Source organism: Balaenoptera physalus (genome assembly GCF_965194825.1).
Source record: "Balaenoptera physalus genome assembly, chromosome: 10".
Classification (NCBI taxonomy): domain Eukaryota; kingdom Metazoa; phylum Chordata; class Mammalia; order Artiodactyla; family Balaenopteridae; genus Balaenoptera; species Balaenoptera physalus.
The window spans coordinates 100,989,918-101,016,970 of NC_138889.1; the positions used below are offsets into that span (position 1 = coordinate 100,989,918).

General features: G+C 41.3%; 1 protein-coding gene across 2 annotated transcripts in view; it reads left to right on the top strand.

Moving 5' to 3' along the window:
- PTPRJ (protein tyrosine phosphatase receptor type J) overlaps positions 1-27,053 on the top strand; it is a 164,679-nt gene that overhangs the window by 119,857 nt on the left and 17,769 nt on the right. For both annotated transcript variants that reach the window (XM_082478336.1, XM_082478337.1), the window contains 8 exons: positions 1,318-1,584; positions 4,176-4,427; positions 11,868-12,125; positions 12,882-13,160; positions 15,213-15,503; positions 19,360-19,491; positions 21,051-21,261; positions 21,376-21,500. In XM_082478336.1, the coding sequence (XP_082334462.1) occupies positions 1,318-1,584; positions 4,176-4,427; positions 11,868-12,125; positions 12,882-13,160; positions 15,213-15,503; positions 19,360-19,491; positions 21,051-21,261; positions 21,376-21,500 (1,815 nt within the window). The remainder of the gene's footprint in view (positions 1-1,317; positions 1,585-4,175; positions 4,428-11,867; positions 12,126-12,881; positions 13,161-15,212; positions 15,504-19,359; positions 19,492-21,050; positions 21,262-21,375; positions 21,501-27,053) is intronic.

Genomic DNA, 27,053 nt, shown 5'->3' on the forward strand with positions numbered 1-27,053 from the left:
CAGAGCCATCCAGAGGAGGGCCTTTTTGCCTGATCCTGCGAAAAGCGGCCTGTGGATTCGTGTGGACCTGGGGTTCCCTGCTTTGTAAAGTGATTTGAGTGGAATTAAAGTAATAGTGATTGCATTTTTGGCTTTTGGTCATGTGGATATACACAAAGCCTGGTTTGTGTTGACTGTCTTAGTGCTTAATAAATAATAATAATGTTATATAATATATACTATTATAATAATTATAGCCTTAACCCTCTCTATGTTGTGTGTGTATGTATATGTGTGTGTATACTCATGTGTACACACACACACATACACACAGATACACATACATGTATGGTACCAGGCACTTTTCAAGTGACTAATTAGGTGGGATGGAGTTAAGGACACCATCAGAGGATGTTGAGACGCCTGAGACTAGTCATGATAGGAAATCACCTCCAAGGCTGAAGAGTAAGGGGGAGGAGATGGTGTTTCTGGAGCCGAGTGAGGGCTGGGGCAGTGGAGGACACAGCTATGTCAGAACAGGTGACCCAGAGCAGGAGGCAGTGAGGAGAAGGACTCCAACTGCTTTCTCCTCCAGCCCCCCAGTAGCCTGCCCCTATTGCTCATTGGTGGAACCTGGTCCCAGGCCACCTGGCAGAGTCTCTACCCACCACCTGTGCCCCAGTGATGCAAGGTACAGGGCTCAGCCTCCCCGGGGCACAGAGCAGGCAGGAGAAGGACAGAGGGTGGATTGGGAGAGTGGGGTGGGCAAGTGGTGAATAACTAGCACTCTTGTGTTATCTTTTCTTGAGTTAGGATTATTATCCTGACTTTATAGATGAGGAAACTGAGCTCGGTGATTTTCCTAAGATCCACCTGCCTATTCAAGTAGAGCTGACCTTGGAACCCAGACCTGCCTCATGCGAAAGTCTGTGACCTTTACTTGATCATGTAGAGTATAGTGTTCATTCTTGGATGGATGTATGCTTGAGACCTTTTGGGGTCACCCAGCACCTAGGGGGGCACGTGTAGAGTCCATGTTGTTGTCTGAGGAGTCTATCGCATCTCTAAGAGTCAGCTCACAAGAAGAACATAAAGTAACTATGCAGTTGCAATTGGCCAGGTTGTTTTCTTCACTGAAGATGCTTGCCTGACTTTTGCTGGGACCGCCCTACACTCAGGTATGTTGCGTTAAATGGTGTAGAGTAGGAAGGAAGAATCGCTAAGAGTGTTTCTTAGATTAGATGACGTTCCTTGATGACAACATCTCTCCCTCTCTCTGTCTCTTTCTGTCTGGCTTGGCCATTCTGGTGGTTGTTAACTCCTCTTGTGTCTTCGCAGATTCCATTCAGGTGTTTGGCATCGAAGTTGTGAACATCAGTGCCACAGGCTTGACCCTGACCTGGAAAATCAATGACAATGAGTCATCCTCTGTCTATACCTACAAGATACAAGTTGCTGGCGAGACAAATTCCTTCAATCTCACTGTCAATGAGACTCGTGCCGTCATCACCTCACTCAGCTCGAGCACCTTATACAACATCACAGTGTGGCCTTTCCTTAACGACAGTTCCGAGGGCATACCAGACTTTCTCCAAGTGTACACCCGTGAGTCCACTCATTTCTTTGCTAACCTTTCTTGCCTGCCTGCTATGCGCCAGGCGCAGATACAAGACAAATTCCGTTCCTGCCCTTGAGGAAAGCACAGCTCAGCTTGTGGGTCCACAGGGACACTTACCACCTTCAGGCTGTGTGATCTTATGACGGTGACCATTGATTGACCCTGCCCACACGCCCAGCATCGCGGGACGTGCTTTCCTTGCACGGTCTCATGTAATGTTCACAAATCTGTGACATGGCACTGGCCTCATTTTATGGATGAGGAAGCCCAGGCCGAGACAGATGCTATGGACAGGTGTCACACCTTGTGAGTGTCAGAGGTGGGATCAGACAGCTGGGCTCTCTCAGCTCCAGCCTGCGCTGGTGATGGCCATTCTCGTGTGCTAGCGACAGGGAGCAAGTTGATACATGGAGGCAAAAAGAACCTGGTTATTCATGTCCCTTTGTCCTTTGGATGCTGACATTATAAGGAAATAGGACACAGCTATGTCTTGTCTTTTCTTTCTTCTGATCCAGCTGCCTCTTAAAGACAAGATGTTAGGCAGCAAATAAAAACCATTCTGTTCCAAGGACGGTCCAGTAATTAAAACAATAATGGTGTGCCAGTAGAGTAGTAATGTAATAATATAGTAATATCGGTATTGCACTGCGCCAGGAGCTTTACATGTATTGCAGTGGCCTTCACGGTAGGTGTTAGGATCCCTGTCTTACAGATGAAAAGACTATAGCCCAGTACAACTGAAGAGTTTGCCCAAGACCACAGAGCTGGTAAACAGCAGGGCAGGGACTTGAACCCAGGGGTGCCTGGCTCTGGACCCAGGACTCATCTACCAGAATACTTTATTCGAGTGTCTGTTGCTTTCCAAGAAGCACACCTTAGGCATTCTTACAAACGTCTTCTGACTGGGTCTTTGGACTAAATGAAATCTGCTTTCTTTTCTTCACCTTTTACTTTTTTTTTTTTTTTACTGTTTAATCTCTCTATTAGGATCAGGTTCACTGTGAGTAACAAACTCCCCAAGTATCCAAGACAGGAGTTTATTTCTCTCTCATTATAAAAGAAGCCCAATGCTAGGCAGGATGAGATGGTTAGCTACTGCTCAGTTGCAAGAAACAGAAACCATGAGCTATTTTAAACTGAAGAGGATCTTATCTTGGGAACTGAGGGTTTATAGAATCATTGGAAGTGCTGGTGTGTAAGTTTGCTAGGACTGCCATAACAAGTACGACAGATTGGGAGGCTTAAACAATAGAAATCGACTGTCTCACAGTTCTGGAGGCAAGAAGTCTGAGATCAGGTGATTCAGGCTTGGTTTCTTCTGAGACCTCCCTTCCTGGCTTTGTAATGGCCGGCTTCTCCCTGTGTCTTCACATGATTCTCCTTTGATCTGTGCATGTCTGTGTCCTAATCTCCTCTTTTTTTAAAAATTTTATTGAAGTATAGTTGATTTACAATGTTGTGTTTAATTTCTGCTGTACAGCAAAGTGATTTAGTTATACATATATATATTCTTTTTCATATTCTTTTCCATGATGGTTTATCACAGGATATTGAATATGGTTCCCTCTAATCTAATAAGGATACTAGTCATAATGGATTGGATTAGGGCCCACCTTAATGGCCTCATTTCACCTTAATCACCTCTTTAAAAATCCTACCTCCAAATATAGTCAGATTCTGAGGTACTGATGGTTAGGACTTCAACATAGGAATTTTGAGGGGACACAATTCCACTCACAACATGTGGGGTGCAGCTCTAGGCTGGGACCCAGAAATGACTCCCAGCCTAAGGGTGCAGAACTCCCCATCCAGGGAGTCCCCAACTGTGTCACTGACAGCAGCCCTGGCTGTAGTTGTTGGCTCCAGGAATGTACTGAGCTGCCGTCCTGGCGTCAGGAAGCTGCAGCCACTGCCACATTGTTGGTTCTATAGCCAGGCAGCCTGAGCTTCAGGCATCACACCCACATTCCAGTTACAAGAAGGAGGAAGGATAAAAGGTAATGCTCCATCCTTTAAGGATGCTTCTTAGGAGCCATGTGGTGCTTATACGCACATCCCATTGACCAGAACTTAGCCTAGTTGCAAGGGAGGCTGGGAAATGTAGTTTTTCTTTCCAATAGCCATGTACACTGCTAAGAATCTGGGGGTGTATGATTAAGGAAAACGGAGGGGGGAATGGATTTTGGGGGTCAACAGCAGCCTCTGCTGCACTTCCTTAAACAGAGACTCTGGAAGGCTAAGTAATGTATACAACATAGGCAGCCAGCAGTGGCCAAGGTCCTCCAGTGCCTGAGCCCTTGACCCACGAGAATTTACGCCTCTTCTCATTTCCTTTGAATGACTTTGTACAACTTAAACACCAGTTTCTGCACTCCTGTGGCCAAGTGTTCTCTTGTTGGTTAGAAACATGAGTTTCTGAGGGGCTTGTGTTGTAGGTGATAATACAAAAAAGAGAAAAAGAGAGGTCAGGTGTCCCAAGTGTACGTTTAATCTCATTGTAAATATTTTGTGAGGTTCAGTCACCCTTGTCTTCTGGAGAAATAGATTCTTAATCTAGTCATTTACTTTCTACCCACAGCCCCCTGTCCAGTTTCTGACTTTCGAGTGACAAGTGTCAGCACAAGGGAAATTGGCTTAGCATGGAACAGCAATGACTCTAATTTCTTTGAGATATATATCACACCGGATGAAGCTAGAGGACCTAACACAACCACCGAACAAAGTATTGTCATTGGTGGCTTATACCCTGGAACCAAGTATCGTTTTGAGATATTTCCACAAGGACCAAATGGGACTAAAGGGGATTCCCAAACAGTGAACGGTACAACTGGTAAGCAAATAGGTTGTACTTTCTGTGAAACAGTCATGTTTCTTAAGGGAAATCAGTATAATTTATAAATGTCAAATTTTCCAAATATTGGTTTTCTTTTAAATATCTAAGAAAAACTTTTAAACAAATTTATAATGACAGCAATGCATATTCATTATATAAAATACAGACAAGCAAAAAGAAAAATCACATGTAAACCAACAACCAGAGATGATAACTAATAGATTTTGATGCGTGATGTTTTAGAATTTTAAGATATAGAAAGGTGTGTATGTGTGTGTGTATATATATTTTAGCAAATATTAAAATACTGTACATGTGTTATCGGCTTTTTTCATTTCAAGTTTATTAGGACTATTCTTCCCTATTAGCATAAATATTTCTGCAGGATAATTAAAAAAAATTTTTTTTATTAAACATCTTTATTGGAGTATAATTGCTTTACAATGGTGTGTTAATTTCTGCTTTATAACAAAGTGAATCAGTTATAGATATACATATGTCCCCATATCTCTTCCCTCTTGCGTCTCCCTCCCTCCCACCCTCCCTATCCCACCCCTCTGGTGGTCACAAAGCACTGAGCTGATCTCCCTGTGCTATGTGGCTGCTTCCCACTAGCTATCTATTTTACGTTTGGTAGTGTATATATGTCCATTCCACTCTCTTACTTTGTCTCAGCTTACCCTTCCCCCTCCCCGTATCCTCAAGTCCATTGTCTAGTAGGTCTGTGTCTTTGTTCCCGTCTTGCCCCTAGGTTATTCATGACCTTTTTTTTTTTTTTTTTTAGATTCCATATATATGTGTTAGCATACGGTATTTGTTTTTCTGTTTCTGACTTACTTCACTCTGTATGACAGACACTAAATCTATCCACCTCACTACAAATAACTCAATTTCGTTTCTTTTTATGGTTGAGTAATATTCCATTGTATATATGTGCCACATCTTCTTTATCCATTCATCTGTCGATGGACACTTAGGTTGCTTCCATGTCCTGGCTATTGTAAATAGAGCTGCAATGAACATTGTGGTACCTGACTCTTTTTGAATTATGGTTTTCTCAGAGTATATGCCCAGTAGTGGGATTGCTGGGTCATATGGTAGTTCTATTTTTAGTTTTTTAAGGAACCTCCATACTGTTCTCCATAGTGGCTGTATCAATTTTCATTCCCACCAATAGTGCAAGAGGGTTCCCTTTTCTCCACACCCTCTCCAGCAATTATTGTTTGTAGATTTTTTGATGATGGCCATTCTGACTGGTGTGAGATGATATCTCATTGTAGTTTTGATTTGCATTTCTCTAATGATTAATGATGTTGAGCATTCTTTCATGTGTTTGTCGGCAGTCTGTATATCTTCTTTGGAGAAATGTCTATTTAGGTCCTCTGCCCATTTTTGGGTTGGGTTGTTTGTTTTATTGATACTGAGCTGCATGAGCTGCTTGTAAATTTTGGAGATTAATCCTTTGTCAGTTGCTTCATTTGCAAATATTTTCTCCCATTCTGAGGGTTGTCTTTTGGTCTTGTTTATGGTTTCCTTTGCTGTGCAAAAGCTTTTAAGTTTCATTAGGTCCCGTTTGTTTATTTTTGTTTTTATTTCCATTTCTCTAAGAGGTGGGTCAAAAAGGATCTTGCTGTGTTTTACGTCATAGAGTGTTCTGCCTATGTTTTCCTCTAAGAGTTTGATAGTGTCTGGCCTTACATTTAGGTCTTTAATCCATTTTGAGTTTGCTTTTGTGTATGGTGTTAGGGAGTGTTCTAATTTCATTCTTTTACATGTAGCTGTCCAGTTTTCCCAGCACCACTTATTGAAGAGGCTGTCTTTTCTCCACTGTATATTCTTGCCTCCTTTATCAAAGGTAAGGCGACCATATGTGCGTGGGTTTATCTCTGGGCTTTCTATCCTGTTCCATTGATCTATATTTCTGTTTTTGTGCCAGTACCATACTGTCTTGATTACTGTTGCTTTGTCTGAAGTCAGGGAGCCTGATTCCTCCAGCTCCATTTTTCTTTCTCAAGATTGCTTTGGCTATTTGGGGTCTTTTGTGTTTCCATACAAATTGTGAAATTTTTTGTTCTAGTTCTGTGAAAAAATGCCATTGGTAGTTTGATAGGGATTGCAATGAATCTGTAGATTGCTTTGGGTAGTAGAGTCATTTTCACAACGTTGATTCTTCCAATCCAAGAACATGGTATATCTCTCCATCTATTTGTATCATCTTTAATTTCTTTCATCAGTGTCTTAAAATTTTCTGTATACAGGTCTTTTGTCTCCTTAGGTAGGTTTATTCCTAGATATTTTATTCTTTTTGTTGCAATGGTAAATGGGAGTGTTTTCTTAATTTCACCTTCAGATTTTTCATCATTAGTGTATAGGAATGCAAGAGATTTCTGTGCATTAATTTTGTATCCTGCTACTTTACCAAATTCATTGATTAGCTCTAGTAGTCTTCTGGTAGCATCTTTAGGATTCTCTTTGTATAGTATCATGTCATCTGCAAACAGTGACAGCTTTACTTCTTCTTTTCCGATTTGGATTCCTTTTATTTCTTTTTCTTCTCTGATTGCTGTGGCTAAAGCTTCCAAAACTATGTTGAATAATAGTGGTGAGAGTGGGCAACCTTGTTTTGTTACTGATCTTAGTGGAAATGGTTTCAGTTTTTCACCATTGAGGACGATGTTGGCTGTGGGTTTGTCATATATGGTCTTTATTATGTTGAGGAAAGTTCCCCCTATGCCTCCTTTCTGGAGGGTTTTTATCATAAATAGGTGTTGAATTTTGTCAAAAGCTTTCTCTGCATCTATTGAGATGATCACATGGTTTTTCTCCTTCAATTTGTTAATATGGTGTTATCACATTGATTGATTTGCGTATATTGAAGAATCCTTGCATTCCTGGGATAAACCCCACTTGATCATGGTGTATGATCCTTTTAATGTGCTGTTAGATTCTGTTTGCTAGTATTTTGTGGAGAATTTTTGCATCTATGTTAATCAGTGATATTGGCCTGTAGTTTTCTTTCTTTGTGACATCTTTGTCTGGTTTTAGTATCAGGGTGATGGTGGCCTCGTAGAATGAGTTTGGGAGTGTTCCTCCCTCTGCAATATTTTGGAAGAGTTTGAGAAGGATAGGTGTTAGCTCTTCTCTAAATGTTTAATAGAATTCACCTGTGAAGCCATCTGGTCCTGGGCTTTTGTTTGTTGGAAGATTTTTAATCACAGTTTGAATTTCAGTGCTTGTGATTGGTCTGTTCATATTTTCTATTTCTTCCTGGTTCAGTCTCGGAAGGTTGTGCATTTCTAAGAATTTATCCATTTCTTCCAGGTTGCCCATTTTATTGGCATAGAGTTGCTTGTAGTAATCTCTCATGATCCTTTGTATTTCTGCAGTGTCAGTTGTTACTTCTCCTTTTTCATTTCTAGATTTGCGTCTTCTCCCTTTTTTTCTTGATGAGTCTGGCTAATGGTTTATCAATTTTGTTTATCTTCTCAAAGAACCAGCTTTTAGTTTTATTGATCTTTGCCATCGTTTCCTTAATTTCTTTTTCATTTATTTCTGATCTGATCTTTATGATTTCTTTCCTTCTCTGCAGGATAATTTTAATACCTGCCTGACATTCCATTGTCTAAATCAGGAGTCAACAGGTAAAAATGGCCCATGGGCCAAATCTGGACCACTGCCTGTTTTTTTGTAGAGAGTAAAGTTTTATTGGAACACAACCATGCTCATTTCTTTATATAACATCTATGGCTTCTTTTGTGCTAGAAATGAGTAGTTGCCACAGAGAATAAATGGCCTGCAAAACCTAAAATATTTATTCTGTGGTCCATATAGAAAAAGTTCGCTGACCCCTTGGTTAGATCAGTGGTTCTCAAAGTGTGGTCCAGGGATTTCTGGGAGTCCCCTAGATTCTTTCAAGGGGGTCTGTAAGGTATTATTATTATTATTTTTAAAAATTTATTTATTTTATTTATTTATTTTTGGCTGCATGGGGTCTCTGTTGCTGCTTGCGGGCTTTCTCTAGTTGTGGTGAGCAGGGGCTACTCTTTGTTGCAGTGCGTGGGCTTCTCATTGCGGTGGCTTCTCTTGTTGCGGAGCAGGGGCTCTAGGCACATGGGCTTCAGTAGTTGTGGCTCTCAGGCTCTAGAGCGCAGGCTCAGTAGTTGTGGTGCACGGGCTTAGTTGCTCCGTGGCATGTGGGATCTTCTTGGACCAGGGCTCGAACCTGTGTCGCCTGCACTGGGAGGCAGATTCTTAACCACTGAGCCACCAGGGAAACCCTGTAAGGTATTATTATCGTAATAATATTGGAATGCTATTTGGCTTCTTCACTCTCATTCTCTCATGATGAGTGTACAGTGGAGTTTTCTAGATGCTCTGTGACATGGGATGAGATCATTTTTCTGTTGGCTAATGGAATGCATGCTTGTGTATTCTTATGTTTTAAATATTTTCCTCATTAAAATTTTCCTATTACAGCATACATAAATATAACCTAAATAAATAAAAATTCTCTGAGAGCCTTAATAAGTTTTAAGAAGATAAAGGGGTCCTGAAACCCTAAAGTTTATAAATATTTAACTACTCCCCTATTGTTGGACAGGTAGATTATTTATAGTCTTTCATAAACAACATTGTGATACAGTAGTTTTGTTAGTTCTTTGAGGCCTATTGATATTGATAAAAACATTTCATGAAAACTATTGCTCATTATTGTTTTTAAAATTTGAAATGAAATTTTTGGGAAGGCTTGGAAAACATACAGTATTCCTTGATCTTTGATTGCAAGGGAATTGAAATCTTTTCCACAGAAGGGAGGAATAAAGAAATGAGACTGATTCCTTGAGCCACATGTGAAGTCATTTGGACTCTTGAGATTCTCCTTGTGTAGGTTTCTTCAACTCTGTTGGTTGGGTTAAGCACTGATAGCTACTAGGAAGATCTGCTTCCAAAATATGGGAACTGCTAAAATGCATCTCTCAGATGAAGTGCAGTAATTCCTTTTCAAGTCTGAATTTCAGATTAGACTTTTGAGGTAAGGTCGTAGTATCAACATATATTTTTTTCTTTCTTTTTGAGAATGTTGCTAATGGTAAGGGCATCACCATTGTGGGGTCCCTTTGATATTGTATGACTTGCCAACGACCAGAATTTAATGTAATAATAACATAATATACTAAGGGTCTACAAATGGCTGGGCTGTCATCTTGTATTTAAACATTTTGAACACAACTCCATGAGGTAGGGACTATTATCATCTCTATTTTATAGAGTAGGAAATGGGGACTCTATGAACTTAAGTAACTGGCCCAGGGTGACAAGGTAGTGAACTGGCCTCTGTCTGATTTTGAAGACTGAGGTCTTAACCAGAGTGTGGACTGTGCTTTGATATGGTACAGCTGCAAAAGTAATTTAAGCCTATTCATAAGAAGAAGGCATCTCTTGTACTATTGCCTATAATTGTCCGGTTGAATGGAAATCAAGAAGAGTTGTAATAAGGCACTAGACTCGTAGGGTATTACGATTCTGTTATTGGCCAATGTTCATTGTTATTGGGGAGAATAAATGTAACAGCATTAAAGGCAATTTTGAAAAAGGGAAACAAATACCGTATGACCCAGCAATTCCACTCCTACATGTATATATATTTCCAAAAGAATTGAAAGCAGGGCCTTGAACAGTTATCTCTACACCAATGTTCATAGGAGCATGATTCACAATAGCTAAAAGGTGGAGGCAACCAAGTGTCCATCAACAGAGGAATGGATAGGCAAAATGTGGTATATCCATACGATAGAATATTATTTAGCCATAAAAAGGAACGAAGTACTGAGACATGCTATAGTGTGGATAAATCTTGAAAACATTATGCTAAGTGAAAAAAGCTGGACATAGAAGGACAACTACCATATGAATCCACTTATATGAGGTGCCTAGAATAGGCATGTTCATAGAGACAGAAGGTAGAAGAGAGGGGCTGGGAGGAGGGAGGAATGAGGGTTGTTGTTTCATGGGAACAGAGTTCGTGTTGGGGATGATGAAGTGTTTTGGGTACAGATGATGGTGATGGTGACACAACATTGTGAATGTATTTAATGCTACTGAGTTGTACACTTACAAATGGTTAAAATGATAAATATTATGTTGTATGTATTTTACTACCACAAAAAGGCAGGGAAACAAAAGTAACTCCACTCTTCTAACCCAACTGAATTCCTTTTCTATCTGTGTCCATGGTCATATGTTTAGTTTATATCATTGTAATTATTATATGAATTATTTTATTTTGTATTTGAACTTTTTCTTTTTACTCCATATATATCATAACTTCCCTCCTGTAGTTGTTATGGTTTTCATGTTTTTAGTGGCTGCAGACTATTTCATCTTGTAGCCGGATCACAATGTATATAGCCCTTCCCTTTTTATGGAATATTTAGGTTATTTCTACTATTTTTATGTTTATAGAAAACTGCTGCCTTTCATGGTCTTCTGTCTGTGGAATCCCTTTAACATCAGGAATCCGGTGGTAGGGAAAGAAGATTCTCAGTTACCTTCCTTTAAGGAGAACCTACTTAAAAATTAATTTTTGAGCAGATAGTACATGCATGTGGTACAAAATTTTAAAAAATACAAAGGGTTTTACAGTGAAAATGTTCCCCTCTTTTGTCCCCTATCTACTCAACTTGCCTCTTTAGAGGTGACCTTGGTTACTGGGTAAAGAGAGAAAAGTTTTGTAAGCAAGGGGAGAAAAGAGGTCCTCTTATCTAGTTGTTTCTGGGATCTGTGCATTCATATTGCAGCTGGTTCAGTGTGTAGAGGTGAGATGATCCGAGTACAGAACCGAGAGGACTCACTGGGTGATATCACTTCTGACTCCCAGCTCTGAGCGTGGAGGGCATGTGTGCTTTTTCCCTTCGTCACTCCAGCCTCAAATGCTCCCACTTAGTGTCAACTCTATTTCAGTTTGTCTCTTCAGTATGCCTGTCTATGTTATCGAAAGATGTTTTCTTTTGAGGGAGTGATTAAAAAAAACTACTTACTGAGATATAGTACACATACTGAAAAGCACACACATCCTAAGTGCATAGTTTGATGAATCTTCACAAACAGAACCCATCTGGTCACTAGCACTCAGATCAAGAAACTGACCATGATTTCCATTCCAGAAGACCCCCGAAGGGGGCATCTCTATGACAAAAGCAAAAGACCGAAAACTGATAGAATAAGCTGGTAAGTTCATCTGTGTTACAGAAGAGCCAAAATTCTTGAAAGAACTGAGTGTGTGTGTTTCTCACCTAAGTTTTAGAGTTTGCCCTGTGTGAACTCATTTGAGGGTTTGATGGCAAAAGAACAAGTTCTCTTGTCAAACTCTTTGGAATAAAGCTGGACGTTATGATGGTCATTAATAGACTTCCTTTTTTCTTCCTTTCCTCTGACCAGACCTCAGTGCAGTGTTTGATATCCGTGTGGTTAATGTTACCACAACCGACATGCAGTTGACGTGGCAGAATACGGACAATGTTACTGGGTACATCTACTGTGTAGTGATACAGTCTGAGCGCAGCTTTAACAAGACAAATAGTTCTCATGAAGCGATCACTCTCGGGGGCCTGATCCCGGGCACCTTATATAACATCACAGTCTTCCCAGAAATGAACGATACCCGGGGGCAATCCAACTCCACTGCGCAGTACACACGTAAGTGTCTTAGAACACCCTCCTAAGGGAGTATTCTCCCTTTCACTTGGAGGATAGGAAGTAAGCATTGGTTAAATGATGGAATAAGAGGCTCTTGTGTTTCTGGGCTCCAGGTAGAACGTGAAACTGTGTAAGCTGAAAACATCGGCCTCAGCAAATGTTCTTCTGTGCTCTTGGGGCACTTGGTGCTGAGCCATATGAACTTGGAATTGTCTTCTGAAGCAGAAAGGGATCCCATAAGCATGGAAAACATGACTATTCATTCTCTAGTCTGGAATACAGACTAGAGGAGGGTCACCCTGTCATGTTGGCATTGGAAGATGCAGCCCAAATGAGGCGCTTTGCATGCAAAAGTGAGGGAAGTACTTTGGTAATATTTGACCTAAATATATGGTAGAAGTGGTAGTTCATAATGTCTTTTTCATATGTTTTTCTCTTTCGTTAATCATATTTCAAAAACAGATAGAAATTACATCTTGAAAATATATTTCAGATAAAGTATTAAAAGAAGCCTGAAAAACTTTCATTCTTTTGAGATTTAATCTGTATAATTATTTTCTGAATGTCTTTTTTGGAAAGCGTTCTATCTTTCGAGTCCAGCAAATATTAGCTTTATTTATTCTTTCCCAAAAGGAGCCAGGGTATTTTTATTTTTTATTAAATTAAATTTAATTTTCTGGCTATTTTTATATGCAAATAATAAAATGGTTCAAGCTAATCCATGGTTTTTTTTTTTTTTTTTTAAAAAAAACTAAGGGCCCAGCAATGTGTCCAACATTGAAGTAAGGACCAACACCACAGCAGCAACCTTAAACTGGCAGAACTTTGATAACGCCTCTTTCAGGTACACCTACCGCCTTCTTATTGAGCAGGATGGAAATTCCAGCAAGGCCACACCAATAGTCACAGGCATCGGCACCACCTGTGCTACAGTCACCGAGTTAACACCTGGCTCCTCATACACCGTAGAGATCTTCACACAGGTGGGGAATGTCACCGAGTCACTGGCACCTGGCTGGCAGTCATTCTGTACAGGTGAGTAGTCCCACGTGCCTCTTGGACTCCTTCTTGTGTGATGCTGGCCTTGCACGTAGGTTCTTGAAATAAACTCTAGTTGATTAGGTTTTGTGTGGTGTGTGATAATAGACCCCAAGCTCTCTTTGAGCATCCTATTAGCTTATTAGTGCTATCTTGCTGCCTGCATCATTTATTCATTCAACAGATATGTACTGAGCATTTACTATATGCCAGGCACTGTTAAAGGACACAGACAAGTCCCTGCCTTTCTGGAACTTTTATTCTGGTAGGGAAGACATAATAAACAAGATAAATAGGTTATTAGCTGATGATTGCTAAGGAGGGGGAAATAAACAAGGACGGGGGAAATGAGATGTTTATCTTGGGAAGGCTTCATTGAAAAGGTGACTTTTGAGCAAAGACTTGAAGCGTGTAAAGCAGGCCATGTGAATGTCGGGGTGTAGAGCAGTACAGGCAGAGGGGCAGCCAGTGCTGGGGTGCCGAGCCTGGAGCGTGCCTGCTGTATTGAAGAAAGAGCAGGAGGTCAGGGTGGCAGAGGTGGATCCATGGGAGCAAGAGGGGGAGGGGTAGGAGGTGAGGCCCAAGATGCAAGAGGTGACGGGCCAGGGCATGGATGATGTCTGGGCTTGTAGTTCATAGTTTGGCTTTTACGCTGAAGAAGAAGACGGAAAGGATGTTGTTAAAATGGATGCTCAGCTTTTTTGCCTTTCTTGATCCTCAATGTCTCGATGCAAAAGGTGTGATCTTTTAAAGGGAAGGAGAGCCGTGTGTTTAACTGAGGGAACTTTCAGAGAGTAATCTGGGGAATGTTTTGTGGACGGCTGTGAGTACGTCTGCTCACAGTTTTGATCGTGGGGCCTTTATCACCTCTGTATCTGTGTAGCACCCTACTCCCTACCCTCTTTGCACCTGCTTCGTCTCTTCCTTAGACCAAGCCATTCAAATGTGTTTAGGCTGATTTGGAAGGGGAAGAGGGGTCTCATCGGATCAGCCTCCCTGGCAGTGTAGGAGCTGGAACCTTGATGACCTCTGAGTTTTCACGTGGAGTGGCTAAAGGGATCCCTGAAGCTTTGAGTCCCTTCTGCTAACTCCGGCTCCATTCACCGGGTCTAGACTCTGATCTTTGGTATTTGGGTGGCTTCCATTGCTAATGTTTATGGTAGCTACAATTATTGTAGCCTGTAGCAAAAGAAAGATATCTATGAGCATTTATGAGTGGGGGTGGACGGAACAGGAACAGTGGGAGTAGGTGTGCATTGGGCAGGTTACCTTTCCAGGCCTCAGGTGGAGAATGTGGGCGTTGCACTAGGTGACTCTTTAGAACTTCTCCTGCTTTAAAACACGGCAACATTAAAGTAATGATAATATTCCTTCCCACCCCCAGTACATTAATACAGAGTTTCCCATTTACATCAGTTTTTTGTTGGCCCTCAATAAAACGCTATTGGCCCTCAAATAGGTAGAGACAAATAACACCACATTTTAGAGATGAAGAAACCGATACCATTTACCATGGATTATTTAGCCTGTTGTATGTGTAGAAAACACGCTGGACTTGGATTTAGAAAACCTGAGATCCAGTTTTGGCTTCGCCACTGACCAGCCATGTCATCTTTAGCAAATTGCTTAATCTCTCTAAGCCTCAGTTGATTCATCTGCAAAATAGGACAATATTAACCCTGCCTGTTCCAGAAGGATTGTCAGGCGGGCCCCAAAATGAGGTGACGCAGGCGAAGAAGTTGCTACCGCCTCCACTGTATTGTCGCTACCTCTCATGGGGCCCTGTGCCCGTCCAGCCTAGACCCTGACAGCCACTGTTTCATTTAATCCTCAGACAGTCCTGCAGTTGAGGCTCAGAACAGTTGGGGGACTGACCCAAGGTCACACAGTTCAGTAAGGCCCGATTCAAGGTCAGCCTCTGCCTCTTCTGTCATGCCCCATGGCTGTCTCCTCATCACCAACGGGCCAGGAACCTCCTGCTCCCCAAGTTTCAGTGTTTGCAAAGGCAAAAGTCCAAGAATCTCATGTTGTGCTGTTCTTGCCTTGCAGACCCTGCACCAGTAACCTCCTTCCACTGTGAAGTGGTCCCCAAAGAGCCAACCTTGGTCCTCAGGTGGGCCTGCCCTTTCGGCACCAACACAGGCTTCGAGCTGGAGGTCAGCCACGGAGACTGGGAAAATATGACGGACCTGGAGAGCTGCTCCTCGGAGAACGGCTCCGAGTACAGGACGGAAGTCACATATTTGAATTTTTCTACCTTGTACAACATCAGCATCACTGCCCGGTCCTGTAACAAGATGGCACCGCCCACCCAGAACACCTGCCTCACTGGCATCACAGGTGGGCTTCAGGGAGGGCAGGGTGGCCAGGTGACATTGTGATCACCTTGGAAAGCTGACCCAGAGGGTCTACAAGTGTGGCCTAGAAACCTGTTTCTAAAAAAAATTTATCCAAAAATATTTGGTTTTTTTTGGCACGGACTGTTAACCCAATTCTATAGAAATCGAGTCTATATATTCTATAGAATCTATATAATCTATAGAAATCTAGTGAGGGAATTTTTTACATTCCAAAAGTTTCCTTCGTTTTACAGAATAATTTGTTGCCACCTTTTCTTTTAAGTAAAAGAACATTCCCCTAAAATGTTCAAATGTACACGAAAGCAAAGGACAGTATAATGGGATCCATGTACCCATCATCACTCAGTTGAACATTTGTGAGCATTTGACCAATCTTGTTTCATTTATATCCCCTCCTCCCTTATTGGACTTCTTTGAGACCAGTCCTGGTTATTCTATAGTTTTATTTGTAAGTTTTTCAGTATGTATTGCTGCAAGATAGAGACTCCTTTTCCCTTTCTTTCAAACATAGCCACATTACTATTGCCATTACCCTTAAAAATTTAACAATACTTTTTTTTTTGGCCGTGCTGCGTGGCTTGCGAGATCTCAGTTCCCCGGCCAGGGATTGAACCTGGGCCACAGCAGTGAAAGCCCGGAATCCTAACTTCTAGGCCACCAGGGAACTCCCAACAATCCTTTTTTTTTCTTTCTTTTTTTTTTTTTAATAGTGTTATCAGATAGATATTCAGTCAAGATTCATATTTCCCTAGAATCTGTATTAACAAGCTCCCCAGCTGTTTTGGGAAATGGGATCATTCACGAGAGATTCCCCCTAGTTAATCTTTTCATGACCACCTTTTATTTTGAACTTGGAAAAAATTACTTCTTTGCTTTTTTTTGTTTTAATTGAGATATGGTTGATTTACAATATTATATTAGTTTCAGGTGTACAACATAGTGATTCATGATTTTTATAGATTATACTGCATTTAAAGTTATTATACGATATTGGCTGTATTCACTGTGCTGTACAGTATATCTTTGTCACTTATTTATTTCATACATAGTAGTTTGTACCTCTTAATCCCCTCCCCCTGTCTTGCCCCTCCCCCCTCCCCTCTCCCCACTGGTAACCACCAGTTTGTTTTCTTTATCTATGAGTCTGTATCTGTTTTGTTATATTCATTCTTTGTTTCCTTTTTATCTGTCTTTCGCTCCCTGTGTCTTTGCCAAAATTATGTCTTAGGTCAACCTGGGTGAGTTGGTTTTGCTTTGTGCTTTTTGAATCCTGGATATACTATTTCCTTTAGGGTATCAGAATGTTTCCAGACAATTTCTAAAGAATTGGTGGTTGAAATAGTAAGAAGAAAAGGCTTCTTACTTCAGGGACACTGACTTGGAAAATGGCTGAGGGATTCTATTGACAGAGCCTTGGACTTAGGCAGACCTGGGTTTGATTGTCAAGTCTACCTTTTACCGGCTGTGTGATCTCAGAAAAGCTGCTTAACCTCTCTGAGCCTTGTTTTTCTTAGTTGTAAAAAAGGGGAAATAATACCTACCTTCCAGGACTGTTAATACAAATTAGATGAGGTAGTGTAGGTGGAAGATCACTTCAGAGCTGCCACGTGTGGCTAGTCAAGTTGTGCACTGCATAGTTCCATGGGACACCATTCATATAGTCTACTGTGTGCGTGGGACTCCTTGGAGTTGTGTGGTACACAGCTGTATAGGATGGCCCTGGGTCACAATCCTTTGTGTTTCTGCAGCACTCTACAGTGTAATAGAAACGGTGAACCTTGTTGGGTACTTTTTTGTAGTTCTCTGTTTTATGATGTCATCTCAGTGGGTATAAGCCACTGAGGAACATAAACCATGTCTGATCCGGTATCTCCAGGGCTGAGCACAGTACCTAGTGAAGGGAAGGAGCTTGTTAGAGTTAGTTGTTTCTGAAGCTGAGCAGTGCGTGGTAGGGTTAGATAATGACCACTCAGCATTTTTTAGTCCGGTGATTCTCTCACTTTTTAATCTGTAGCTCCCTTTCCTCAGATGAATTTTTATGTGCAAATTTAGCATGCTTTTTAAATGTACAACTTTGACACTTTTTTATTTAACATAAAAGTGGAGCTGCATTTTCTCTGAGAGAGGCAGGAAGTGGTGGTGGGATGGGTAAACCGGGGAGAGTTGGAGCGATGGTCTTTTAGCCAACACTTGTTGATTGCTTACTGTGTGCCTGGGTAAGGGGCACTATGGTGAGCGTGGCCGGCAAGGTCCCTCTAGTGTAGGACTGAGATAAACAGTGAGAAGGAAAGGATTTCCAGGCTTTGAGGTGGGTGAGCTGTCTTGGGGCAGGGAGCTGGGGACTCCTCGCTGGCCCACTAAAAGGCATAGAGCTGTGGACGGTGTGGGAGCTGGTGCTAGGAAGTGTCTGTTGAGGCAGTTGACACTTAGACGTTGGACAGCGCCTCCAAGTGGCCACTGCGGTCAGTTACTTGAGAGGTTGCTGAAGGATGGTTTAGAGCTGTGCCTTCCAATAGAAAATCATGTGAGCCTCCTGTATAATAAGAACTTTTCTAGGAGCCACATTAAGAAACTGTAAAGAGGAGCGGCTGGAAATTCCCTGGCGGTTCAGTGGTTAGAACTCTGTGCTTTCACTTCCGGGGGCCCGGGTTCGATCCCTGGTCGGAGAACTAAGATCCCACAAGCAGCCTGGCATGGCCAGAAAAAAAAAAAAAAAAAGGAGGAGCTGAAATGAGTTTTGATCACATTTTATTTAACTCAGTATATTAAAAATGTTATCATTTCAACATGTAATTTGTATAAAGTGAGTTATTAATGAGATACTTTATGTCCAAACTTGGGCCTGTCACCTTTCAAGTGCTCAATGGGTACATGTGGTTAGTGGTTGCTGTATTGGACAGCATACATTTGGAGAATTGTGTTATGGTCTTTTGTTTTTTTGGAGTTCAGTTTTCTCAGTCTCCCTGAATCTTGGTTATTATAATAACAGAAACACTCAAACTGTATGTGGGAGACAAATTTAGGTAGAGAGAGTGTGTGTGGAGAGAGATCATCTTTAATTCACCTTTTCCTTCCTTTTGTGTTAATTTAGAGAGTGGCTTCACAAGCTTAGCTTGGGAAGGCGAGGCACAAGATCATGAAGGCCACTCACGGAATGTTCCCGTGTGGGCTTTTCTGGTTTCCGGGAAGAGGGTCAGTTGGATTTCTCTAGGCAGAGTTTTAAACCTACCCCAGCAAAAAACAAGGACTTTGGTGTGAAGGGTGCAGAGCCGGAATGCAGCCAGGTCTCAGGAGAAAGTATGTTCTCTCCATGTCATCTTTGCTTCCTTCTGGGTAACTATCTGCTCCATCATTGTTCTCTGACCAGCCAATCCTGGGGCCAAGTCCATGTGCTGGCAGATGTCTGCTTTCAGCTCCCAAATTCTCACCTTGGAGTTCTACCCACACAGTCTCCGTCTTGTTCTCCTCCTTCTGCCCCCATTCTCAAAATAAGGAATCTGGGCTCTCTGGGTCAGGAGGGACTGGGGGAAGATAGAAAAGGCGCGTTATCTTCTACAAACAAGGCTGCCAGGAGGCCACCCTGGCAATGTGGCTGGACCCACTGAAGGGGTCATTGTCAGCTAGGCAGGCTCCCCCAGGACTTGCCATCTTTGTTCCCCACCAGTTCCCATCCCTGCCCTTTGCTTCTGGATTTGCTTTGCATGAGCCCAGCACACAGCTTCCAGAGCAAGGGCAGAACTTGAGCAGGGCACTGCAGCAAATCCTCTCCATAATAATTTTGTTCCTTCTTCGGTTTTAAATGTTGGGTGATCATGTTTTGTTTTGTTCTGTTTCAGACCCTCCTTCTCCAGATGGATCCCCTAATATTACATCTGTCAGTCACAATTCTGTGAAGGTCAAATTCAGTGGGTTTGAAGCCAGCCACGGACCCATCAAAGCCTACGCTCTCATTCTCACCACTGGGGACGGTAAGGAGGGGTCATTATGGGTTAAACAGCCAGTGGGTGATGGCGTGACTGGGTGCCATTTTTGTGCCCACTGAAACGCATTCCTGAGACAAACACACGTCTGGTTTTATACTGCGACCCACGCTTTGGCACTCACCCTGGGGTGGGTGGGTGTAAGCCATTTGCCTGATGAGCTAGGTCAGAGGTTGACAGACTTAGTGTAAAGGGCCAGATAGCAAACATTCTAAGTTTTGCAGGCCCTACAGTCTCCTTCTCAGCTATTCAACTTTGCCGTTGTAGTGTGAAAGCAGCCATAGAAGATACAGAAAGAGTCAGTATGTCTGTTCCAGTATTTACCAAAAGGGGTGGCTGGCTGGATTTGGCCCATGGCCATGACTTGCTTACCTCTGATCTATGTTTTTCATTTCTTTTGCAGCACAGGGTCTTTTAGATGGCAGAATATTAATTTTAACCAAGTTTGTCACACACACAGACACAGACACACACACACACACTCATATGAACACGCACACACAGATCATCCTCAAAGGGTGACTTTCTCTTGGAAGAAAAAAGAAAAAGATTTGCATTTGTAGTGGGAACTTGCAAAGAGCATTGTCATAGCTGAGAGAGGAGGTGGATTAAATGCTGCTTTTCCTTAAAGGGCTCCATTACATTCCCTGGAAGTGAGACGGGAATGATTTGAGGGTGTCTTTGTTAGCTGTGTGTGGGTGCTTTGCCCAAGGTCTGGGTTTAAAGCGGTGAGTTTTGGAAATTTAGGACTCGGTGCTTTCAATACCAGGGGCCCGGGTTCAATCCCCGGTCGGGGAAATAAGATCCCGCGGCCAAAAAAAAGAAAAAAAGTGCAGAGTTTTGCTGTTTTTGGTGATTCTTTAAACTAACTGTGAATTATGCAGTGCCACCCCTGCCCAGTCTCACAGCCTGTGATGCTGTCCTTATCTTCCCGAAGAAGACAGAGCTCAAACACACTGTCAGGGCTGCGGGGTTGCAGGAAGACAAGGGATTTGCTGGTGTTGTAAACCTGCAGCTAAATCTCAAAAAGAGACATTGAGATCTCTCTCTCTCTCTCTCTCTCTTTCTGTCTTTTGTTTTGGGTCTGTTTCAAACACCTAGTCATTTTGCTGTGAAGGTATTCAGCAAATCCCAAGCTCAGACCTTTGCTGAACAGGGGAGATGATATTGCATACTGACCAGCCTGACCAGTACCAGCCTGTGATGGATGAGATCACACCCTCCGCGTCAGGTGGTCTGGGTTAGAAATACGACTCTACCACATAGGCAGTGCAGCTTGGGGCCCAGGTCTTTTTAGCTTTCTGTGTCTCATTTTCCCACCTGTAAAATGGGGATAGTAAGCCTATGCGATGAGATTATTGTGGGGATTAAATGAGTTAATGTAAGTAAAGCCCTTAGAACTTAATATAAGGAAAACCTGGCAGAGAGAGCATACGTGAGAGATGGCAGCTGTCACCACCATCACCCTAGTCATTATTTAGAAACGAGGGAAACTTAAATCTCTGCAATCACTTTCTTATGGCTTTCCTCCTGTGTGTCTTTCTTAGCTGTTCACCCGTCGGCAGATGTATTGAGATATACGTACGAAGATTTCAAAAAGGGGGACTCGGATACTTATGTGACATACCTCATAACAACAGAAGAAAAAAGATATTCTCAGGGCTTATCTGAAGTCTTGAGATACGAAATCAATGTTGGGAACGAGTCCACCACGCACGGCTATTACAACGGGAAGCTGGAACCTCTGGGTTCCTATCGGTAATGCCTTGTGGTTCTTGCCCTTTGGGGGCTGGGCCTCTGAGTGCAAAACTATATGTGCCTGGGCCGTCAGACACTTCTCAGCCACCCCTCTTTCCTCTTGTCACCCCACAGGGCTTCTGTGGCTGGCTTCACCAATATTACCTTCAACCCTCACGGTGATGGACTCATAGACGGGGCTGAGAGCTACGTGTCCTTCAGTCGCTATTCAGATGCTGTTTTCTTGCCCCAGGATCCAGGTAGAGGAGCATCTTAGCAATGCATTGACTTTTTGCTTCCAGTATCCACAGGAGCATGGGGGTCTGCACACCTCCCTGGGGCCCCCAGGAGGGTTGGAGAGCTTGGTCTCTCCTCTCAGAAGCTGAGATGTCACTGGGCCATGAGGACCCAGCTCAGCTTCCTCTTCTGAGGTCCCCACAGGCCCCGCCCACCACACTCCCTTCTCTGAATTCCAGTTACACTTCCAATCGGCAAACACTGTTTGGTCCATTTTTCTCCGTGTAGTCATTTGTGTGCCCATGTACCAGACACACATGTGACTTTTAGTGCATGGAACCCTTGAATATTAGGATCAGAAGGAGCCATGGGAATCATCTTGTCCAACTCCCATTTTATTTCATTTTTAAAAAATTTATTGAGAGAGGGCAAACAGCAGAAGCAAGAAGAACTACACTCCTGCAGCCTGTGGAACAAAAACCACAGTCACAGAAAGAGAGACAAGATGAAAAGGCAGAGGGCTATGTACCAGATGAAGGAACAAGATAAAACCCCAGAAAAACAACTAAATGAAGTGGAGATAGGCAACCTTCCAGAAACAGAATTCAGAATAATGATAGTGAAGATGATCCAGGACCTTGGAAAAAGAATGGAGGCAAAGATCGAGACGATGCAAGAAATGTTGAACAAAGACCTAGAAGAATTAAAGAACAAACAAACAGAGATGAACAATACAATAACTGAAATGAAAACTACACTAGAAGGAATCAATAGCAGAATAACTGAGGCAGAAGAACGGATAAGTGACCTGGAAGACAGAATGGTGGAATTCACTGCTGCAGAACAGAATAAAGAAAAAAGAATGAAAAGAAATGAAGACAGCCTAAGAGACCTCTGGGACAACATTAAACGCAACAACATTCACATTATAGGGGTCCCAGAAGCAGAAGAGAGAGAGAAAGGACCAGAGAAAATATTTGAAGAGATTATAGTCGAAAACTTCCCTAACGTGGGAAAGGAAATAGCCACCGAAGTCCAGGAAGCACAGAGAGTTCCATACAGGATAAACCCAAGGAGAAACACGCCGAGACACATAGTAATCAAATTGGCAAAAATTAAAGACAAAGAAAAATTATTGAAAGCAGCAAGGGAAAAACGACAAATAACATACAAGGGAACTCCCATAAGGTTAACAGCTGATTTCTCAGCAGAAACTCTACAAGCCAGAAGGGAGTGGCATGATATACTTAGAGTGATGAAAGGGAAGAACCTACAACCAAGATTACTCTACTCGGCAAGGATCTCATTCAGATTCGAAGGAGAAATCAAAAGCTTTACAGACAAGCAAAAGCTAAGAGAATTCAGCACCACCAAACCAGCTCTACAACAAATGCTAAAGGAACTTCTCTAAGTGGGAAACACAAGAGAAGAAAAGGACCTACAAAAACAAACCCAAAACAATTAAAAAAATGATCATAGGAACATTCATATCGATAATTACCTTAAACGTGAATGGGTTAAATGCTCCAACCAAAAGACACAGGCTTGCTGAGTGGATACAAAAACAAGACCCATATATATGATGTCTACAAGAGACCCACTTCAGACCTAGGGATACATTCAGACTGAAAGTGAGGGGGTGGAAGAAGATATTCCATGCAAATGGAAATCAAAAGAAAGCTGGAGTAGCAATACTCCTATCAGATAAAATAGACTTTAAAATAAAGAATGTTACAAGAGACAAGGAAGGACACTACATAATGATCAAGGGATCAATCCAAGAAGAAGATATAACAATTATAAATATATATGCACCCAACATAGGAGCACCTCAATACATAAGGCAACTGCTAACAGCTATAAAAGAGGAAATCGACAGTAACACCATAATACTGGGGGACATTAACACCTCACTTACACCAATGGACAGATCATCCAAAATGAAAATAAATAAGGAAACAGAAGCTTTAAATGACACAATAGACCAGATAGATTTAATTGATATTTATAGGACATTCCATCCAAAAACAGCAGATTACACTTTCTTCTCAAGTGCGCATGGAACATTTTCTAGGATAGATCACATCTTGGGTCACAAATTAAGCCTCAGTAAATTTAAGAAAATTGAAATCATATCAAGCATCTTTTCTGACCACAGCGCTATGAGATTAGAAATGAATTACAGGGAAAAAAACATAAAAACACAAACACATGGAGGCTAAATAATATGTTACTAAATAACCAAGGGATCACTGAAGAAATCAAAGAGGAAATCAAAAAATACCTAGAGACAAATGACAATGAAAACACAATGATCCAAAACCTCTGGGATGCAGCAAAAGCAGTTCTAAGAGGGAAGCTCATAACAATTCAAGGTCACCTCAATAAACAAGAAAAAGATCAAATAAACAATCTAACCTTACACCTAAAGGAACTAGAGAAAGAAGAACAAACAAAACCCAAAGTTAGCAGAAGGAAAGGAATCATAAAGATCAGAGCAGAAATAAATGAAATAGAAGCAAAGAAAACAATAGCAAAGATCAATAAAACTAAAAGCTGGTTCTTTGAGAAGATAAACAAAATTGATAAACCATTAGCCAGACTCATCAAGAAAAAGAGGGAGAGGACTCAAATCAATAAAATTAGAAATGAAAAAGGAGAAGTTACAACGGACACCGCAGAAATACAGAGCATCCTAAGAGACTACTACAAGCAACTCTATGCCGATAAAATGGGCAACCTGGAAGAAATGGACAAATTCTTAGAACGGTATAACCTTCCAAGACTGAACCAGGAAGAAATAGAAAATATGGACAGACAAATCACAAGTAATGAAATTGAAACTGTGATTAAAAATCTTCCAACAAACAAAAGTCCAGGACCAGATGGCTTCATAGGTGAATTCTATCAAACATTTAGAGAAGAGCTAACACCCATCCTTCTCAAACTCTTCCAAAATATTGCAGAGGGAGGAACACTTCCAAACTCATTCTACGAGGCCACCATCACCCTGATACCAAAACCAGACAAAGATACTACAAAAAAAGAAAATTACAGACCAATATCACTGATGAATATAGATGCAAGAATCCTCAACAAAATACTAGCAAACAGAATCCAACAACACATTAAAAGGATCATACACCATGATGAAGTGGGATTTATCCCAGGGATGCATGGATTCTTCAATATATGCAAATCAATCAGTGTGATACACCATATTAACAAATTGAAGAATAAAAAACATATGATCATCTCAATAGATGCAGAAAAAGCTTGTGACAAAATTCAACACCCATTTATGATAAAAACTCTCCAGAAAGTGGGCATAGAGGGAGCCTACCATAACATAATAAAGGCCATATACGTCAAACCCACAGCAAACGTCATTCTCAATGGTGAAAAACTGAAAGCATTTCCTCTAAGATCAGGAACAAGACAAGGATGTCCACTCTCGCCACTATTATTCGATATAGTTTTGGAAGTCCTAGCCATGGCAATCAGAGAAGAAAAAGAAACAAAAGGAATACAAATTGGAAAAGAAGAAGTAAAACTGTCACTGTTTGCAGATGACACGATACTATACATAGAGAATCCTAAAGATGCCACCAGAAAACTACTAGAGCTAATCAATGAATTTGGTAAAGTTGCAGGATACAAAATTAATGCACAAAAATCTCTTGCATTCCTGTACACTAATGATGAAAAATCTGAAAGAGAAGTTAAGGAAACACTCCCATTTACCACTGAAACAAAAAGAATAAAATACCTAGGAATAAACCTACCTAGGGAGACAAAAGACCTGTATGCAGGAAACTATAAGACACTGATGAAAGAAATTAAAGATGATACCAACAGATGGAGAGATATACCATGTTCTTGGATTGGAAGAGTCAATATTATGAAAATGACTATACTACCCAAAGCGATCTACAGATTCAATGCAATCCCTATGAAATTACCAATGACATTTTTTACGGAACTAGGACAAAAAATTTAAAATTTGTATGGAGACACAAAAGACCCCGAATAGCCAAAGCAGTCTTGAGGGGAAAAAATGGAGCTGGAGGAATCAGACTTCCTGACTTCAGACTATACTATAAAGCTACAGTAATCAAGACAATATGGTACTGGCACAAAAACAGAAACATAGATCAATGGAACAAGATAGAAAGCCCAGACATAAACCCACACACCTATGGTCAACTAATCTATGACAAAGGAGGCAAGGATATACAATGGAGAAAAGACAGTCTCTTCGATAAGTGGTGCTGGGAAAACTGGACAGCTACATGTAAAAGAATGAAATTAGAACACTCCCTAACACCATACAAAAAAACAAACTCAAAATGGATTCGAGACCTAAATGTAAGACCGGACACTATAAAACTCTTAGAGGAAAACTTAGGAAGAACACTCTCTGACATAAATCACAGCAAGATCTTTTTTGATCCACCTCCTAGAGTAATGGAAATAAAAACAAAAATAAACAAATGGGCCCTAATGAAACGTCAAAGCTTTTGCACAGCAAAGGAAACCATAAACAAGACAAAAAGACAACCCTCAGAATGGGAGAAAATATTTGCAAACGAATCAATGGACAAAGGATTAATCTCCAAAATATATAAACAGCTCGTGCAGCTCAATATTAAAGAAACAAACAACCCAATCCAGAAATGGGCAGAAGACCTAAATAGACATTTCTCCAAAGAAGACAAACAGATGGCCAAGAAGCACATGAAAAGCTGCTCAACATCACTAATTATTAGAGAAATGCAAATCAAAACTACAATGAGGTATCACCTCACACCAGTTAGAATGGGCATCATCAGAAAATCTACAAACAACAAATGCTGGAGAGGGTGTGGAGAAAAGGGAATCCTCCTACACTGTTGGTGGGAATGTAAATTGACACAGCCACTATGGAGACCAGTATGGAGGTTCCTTTAAAAACTAAAAATAGAATTACCATTTGACCCAGCAATCCCACTACTGGGCATATACCCAGAGAAAACCATAATTCAAAAAGACACATGCACGCCAATGTTCATTGCAGCACTATTTACAATAGCCAGGTCATGGAAGCATCCTAAATGCCCATCGACAGACAAATGGATAAAGAAGATGTGGTACATATATACAATGGAATATTACTCAGACATAAAAAGGAACGATATTGGGTCATTTGTTGAGACGTGGATGGATCTAGAGACTGTCATACAGAGTGAAGTTAAGTCAGAAAGAGAAAAACAAATATCGTATATTAATGCATATATGTGGAACCTAGAAAAATGGTACAGATGAACTGGTTTGCAGGGCAGAAAATGAGACACAGATGTAGAGAACAGACATATGGACACCAAGGGGGGAAAGTGGTGGGGTGGTGGTGGTGGTGGTGTGATGAATTGGGTGATTGGGATTGACATGTATACACTGTTGTGGATAAAATTGATGACTAATAGGAACCTGCTGTATAAAAAAATAAATAAAATAAAGTTCAAAAAGAAATTTATTGAAATATAGTTGATTTACAATGTTGTGTTAGTTTCTGGTGCACAGCAAAGTGATTCAGTTAT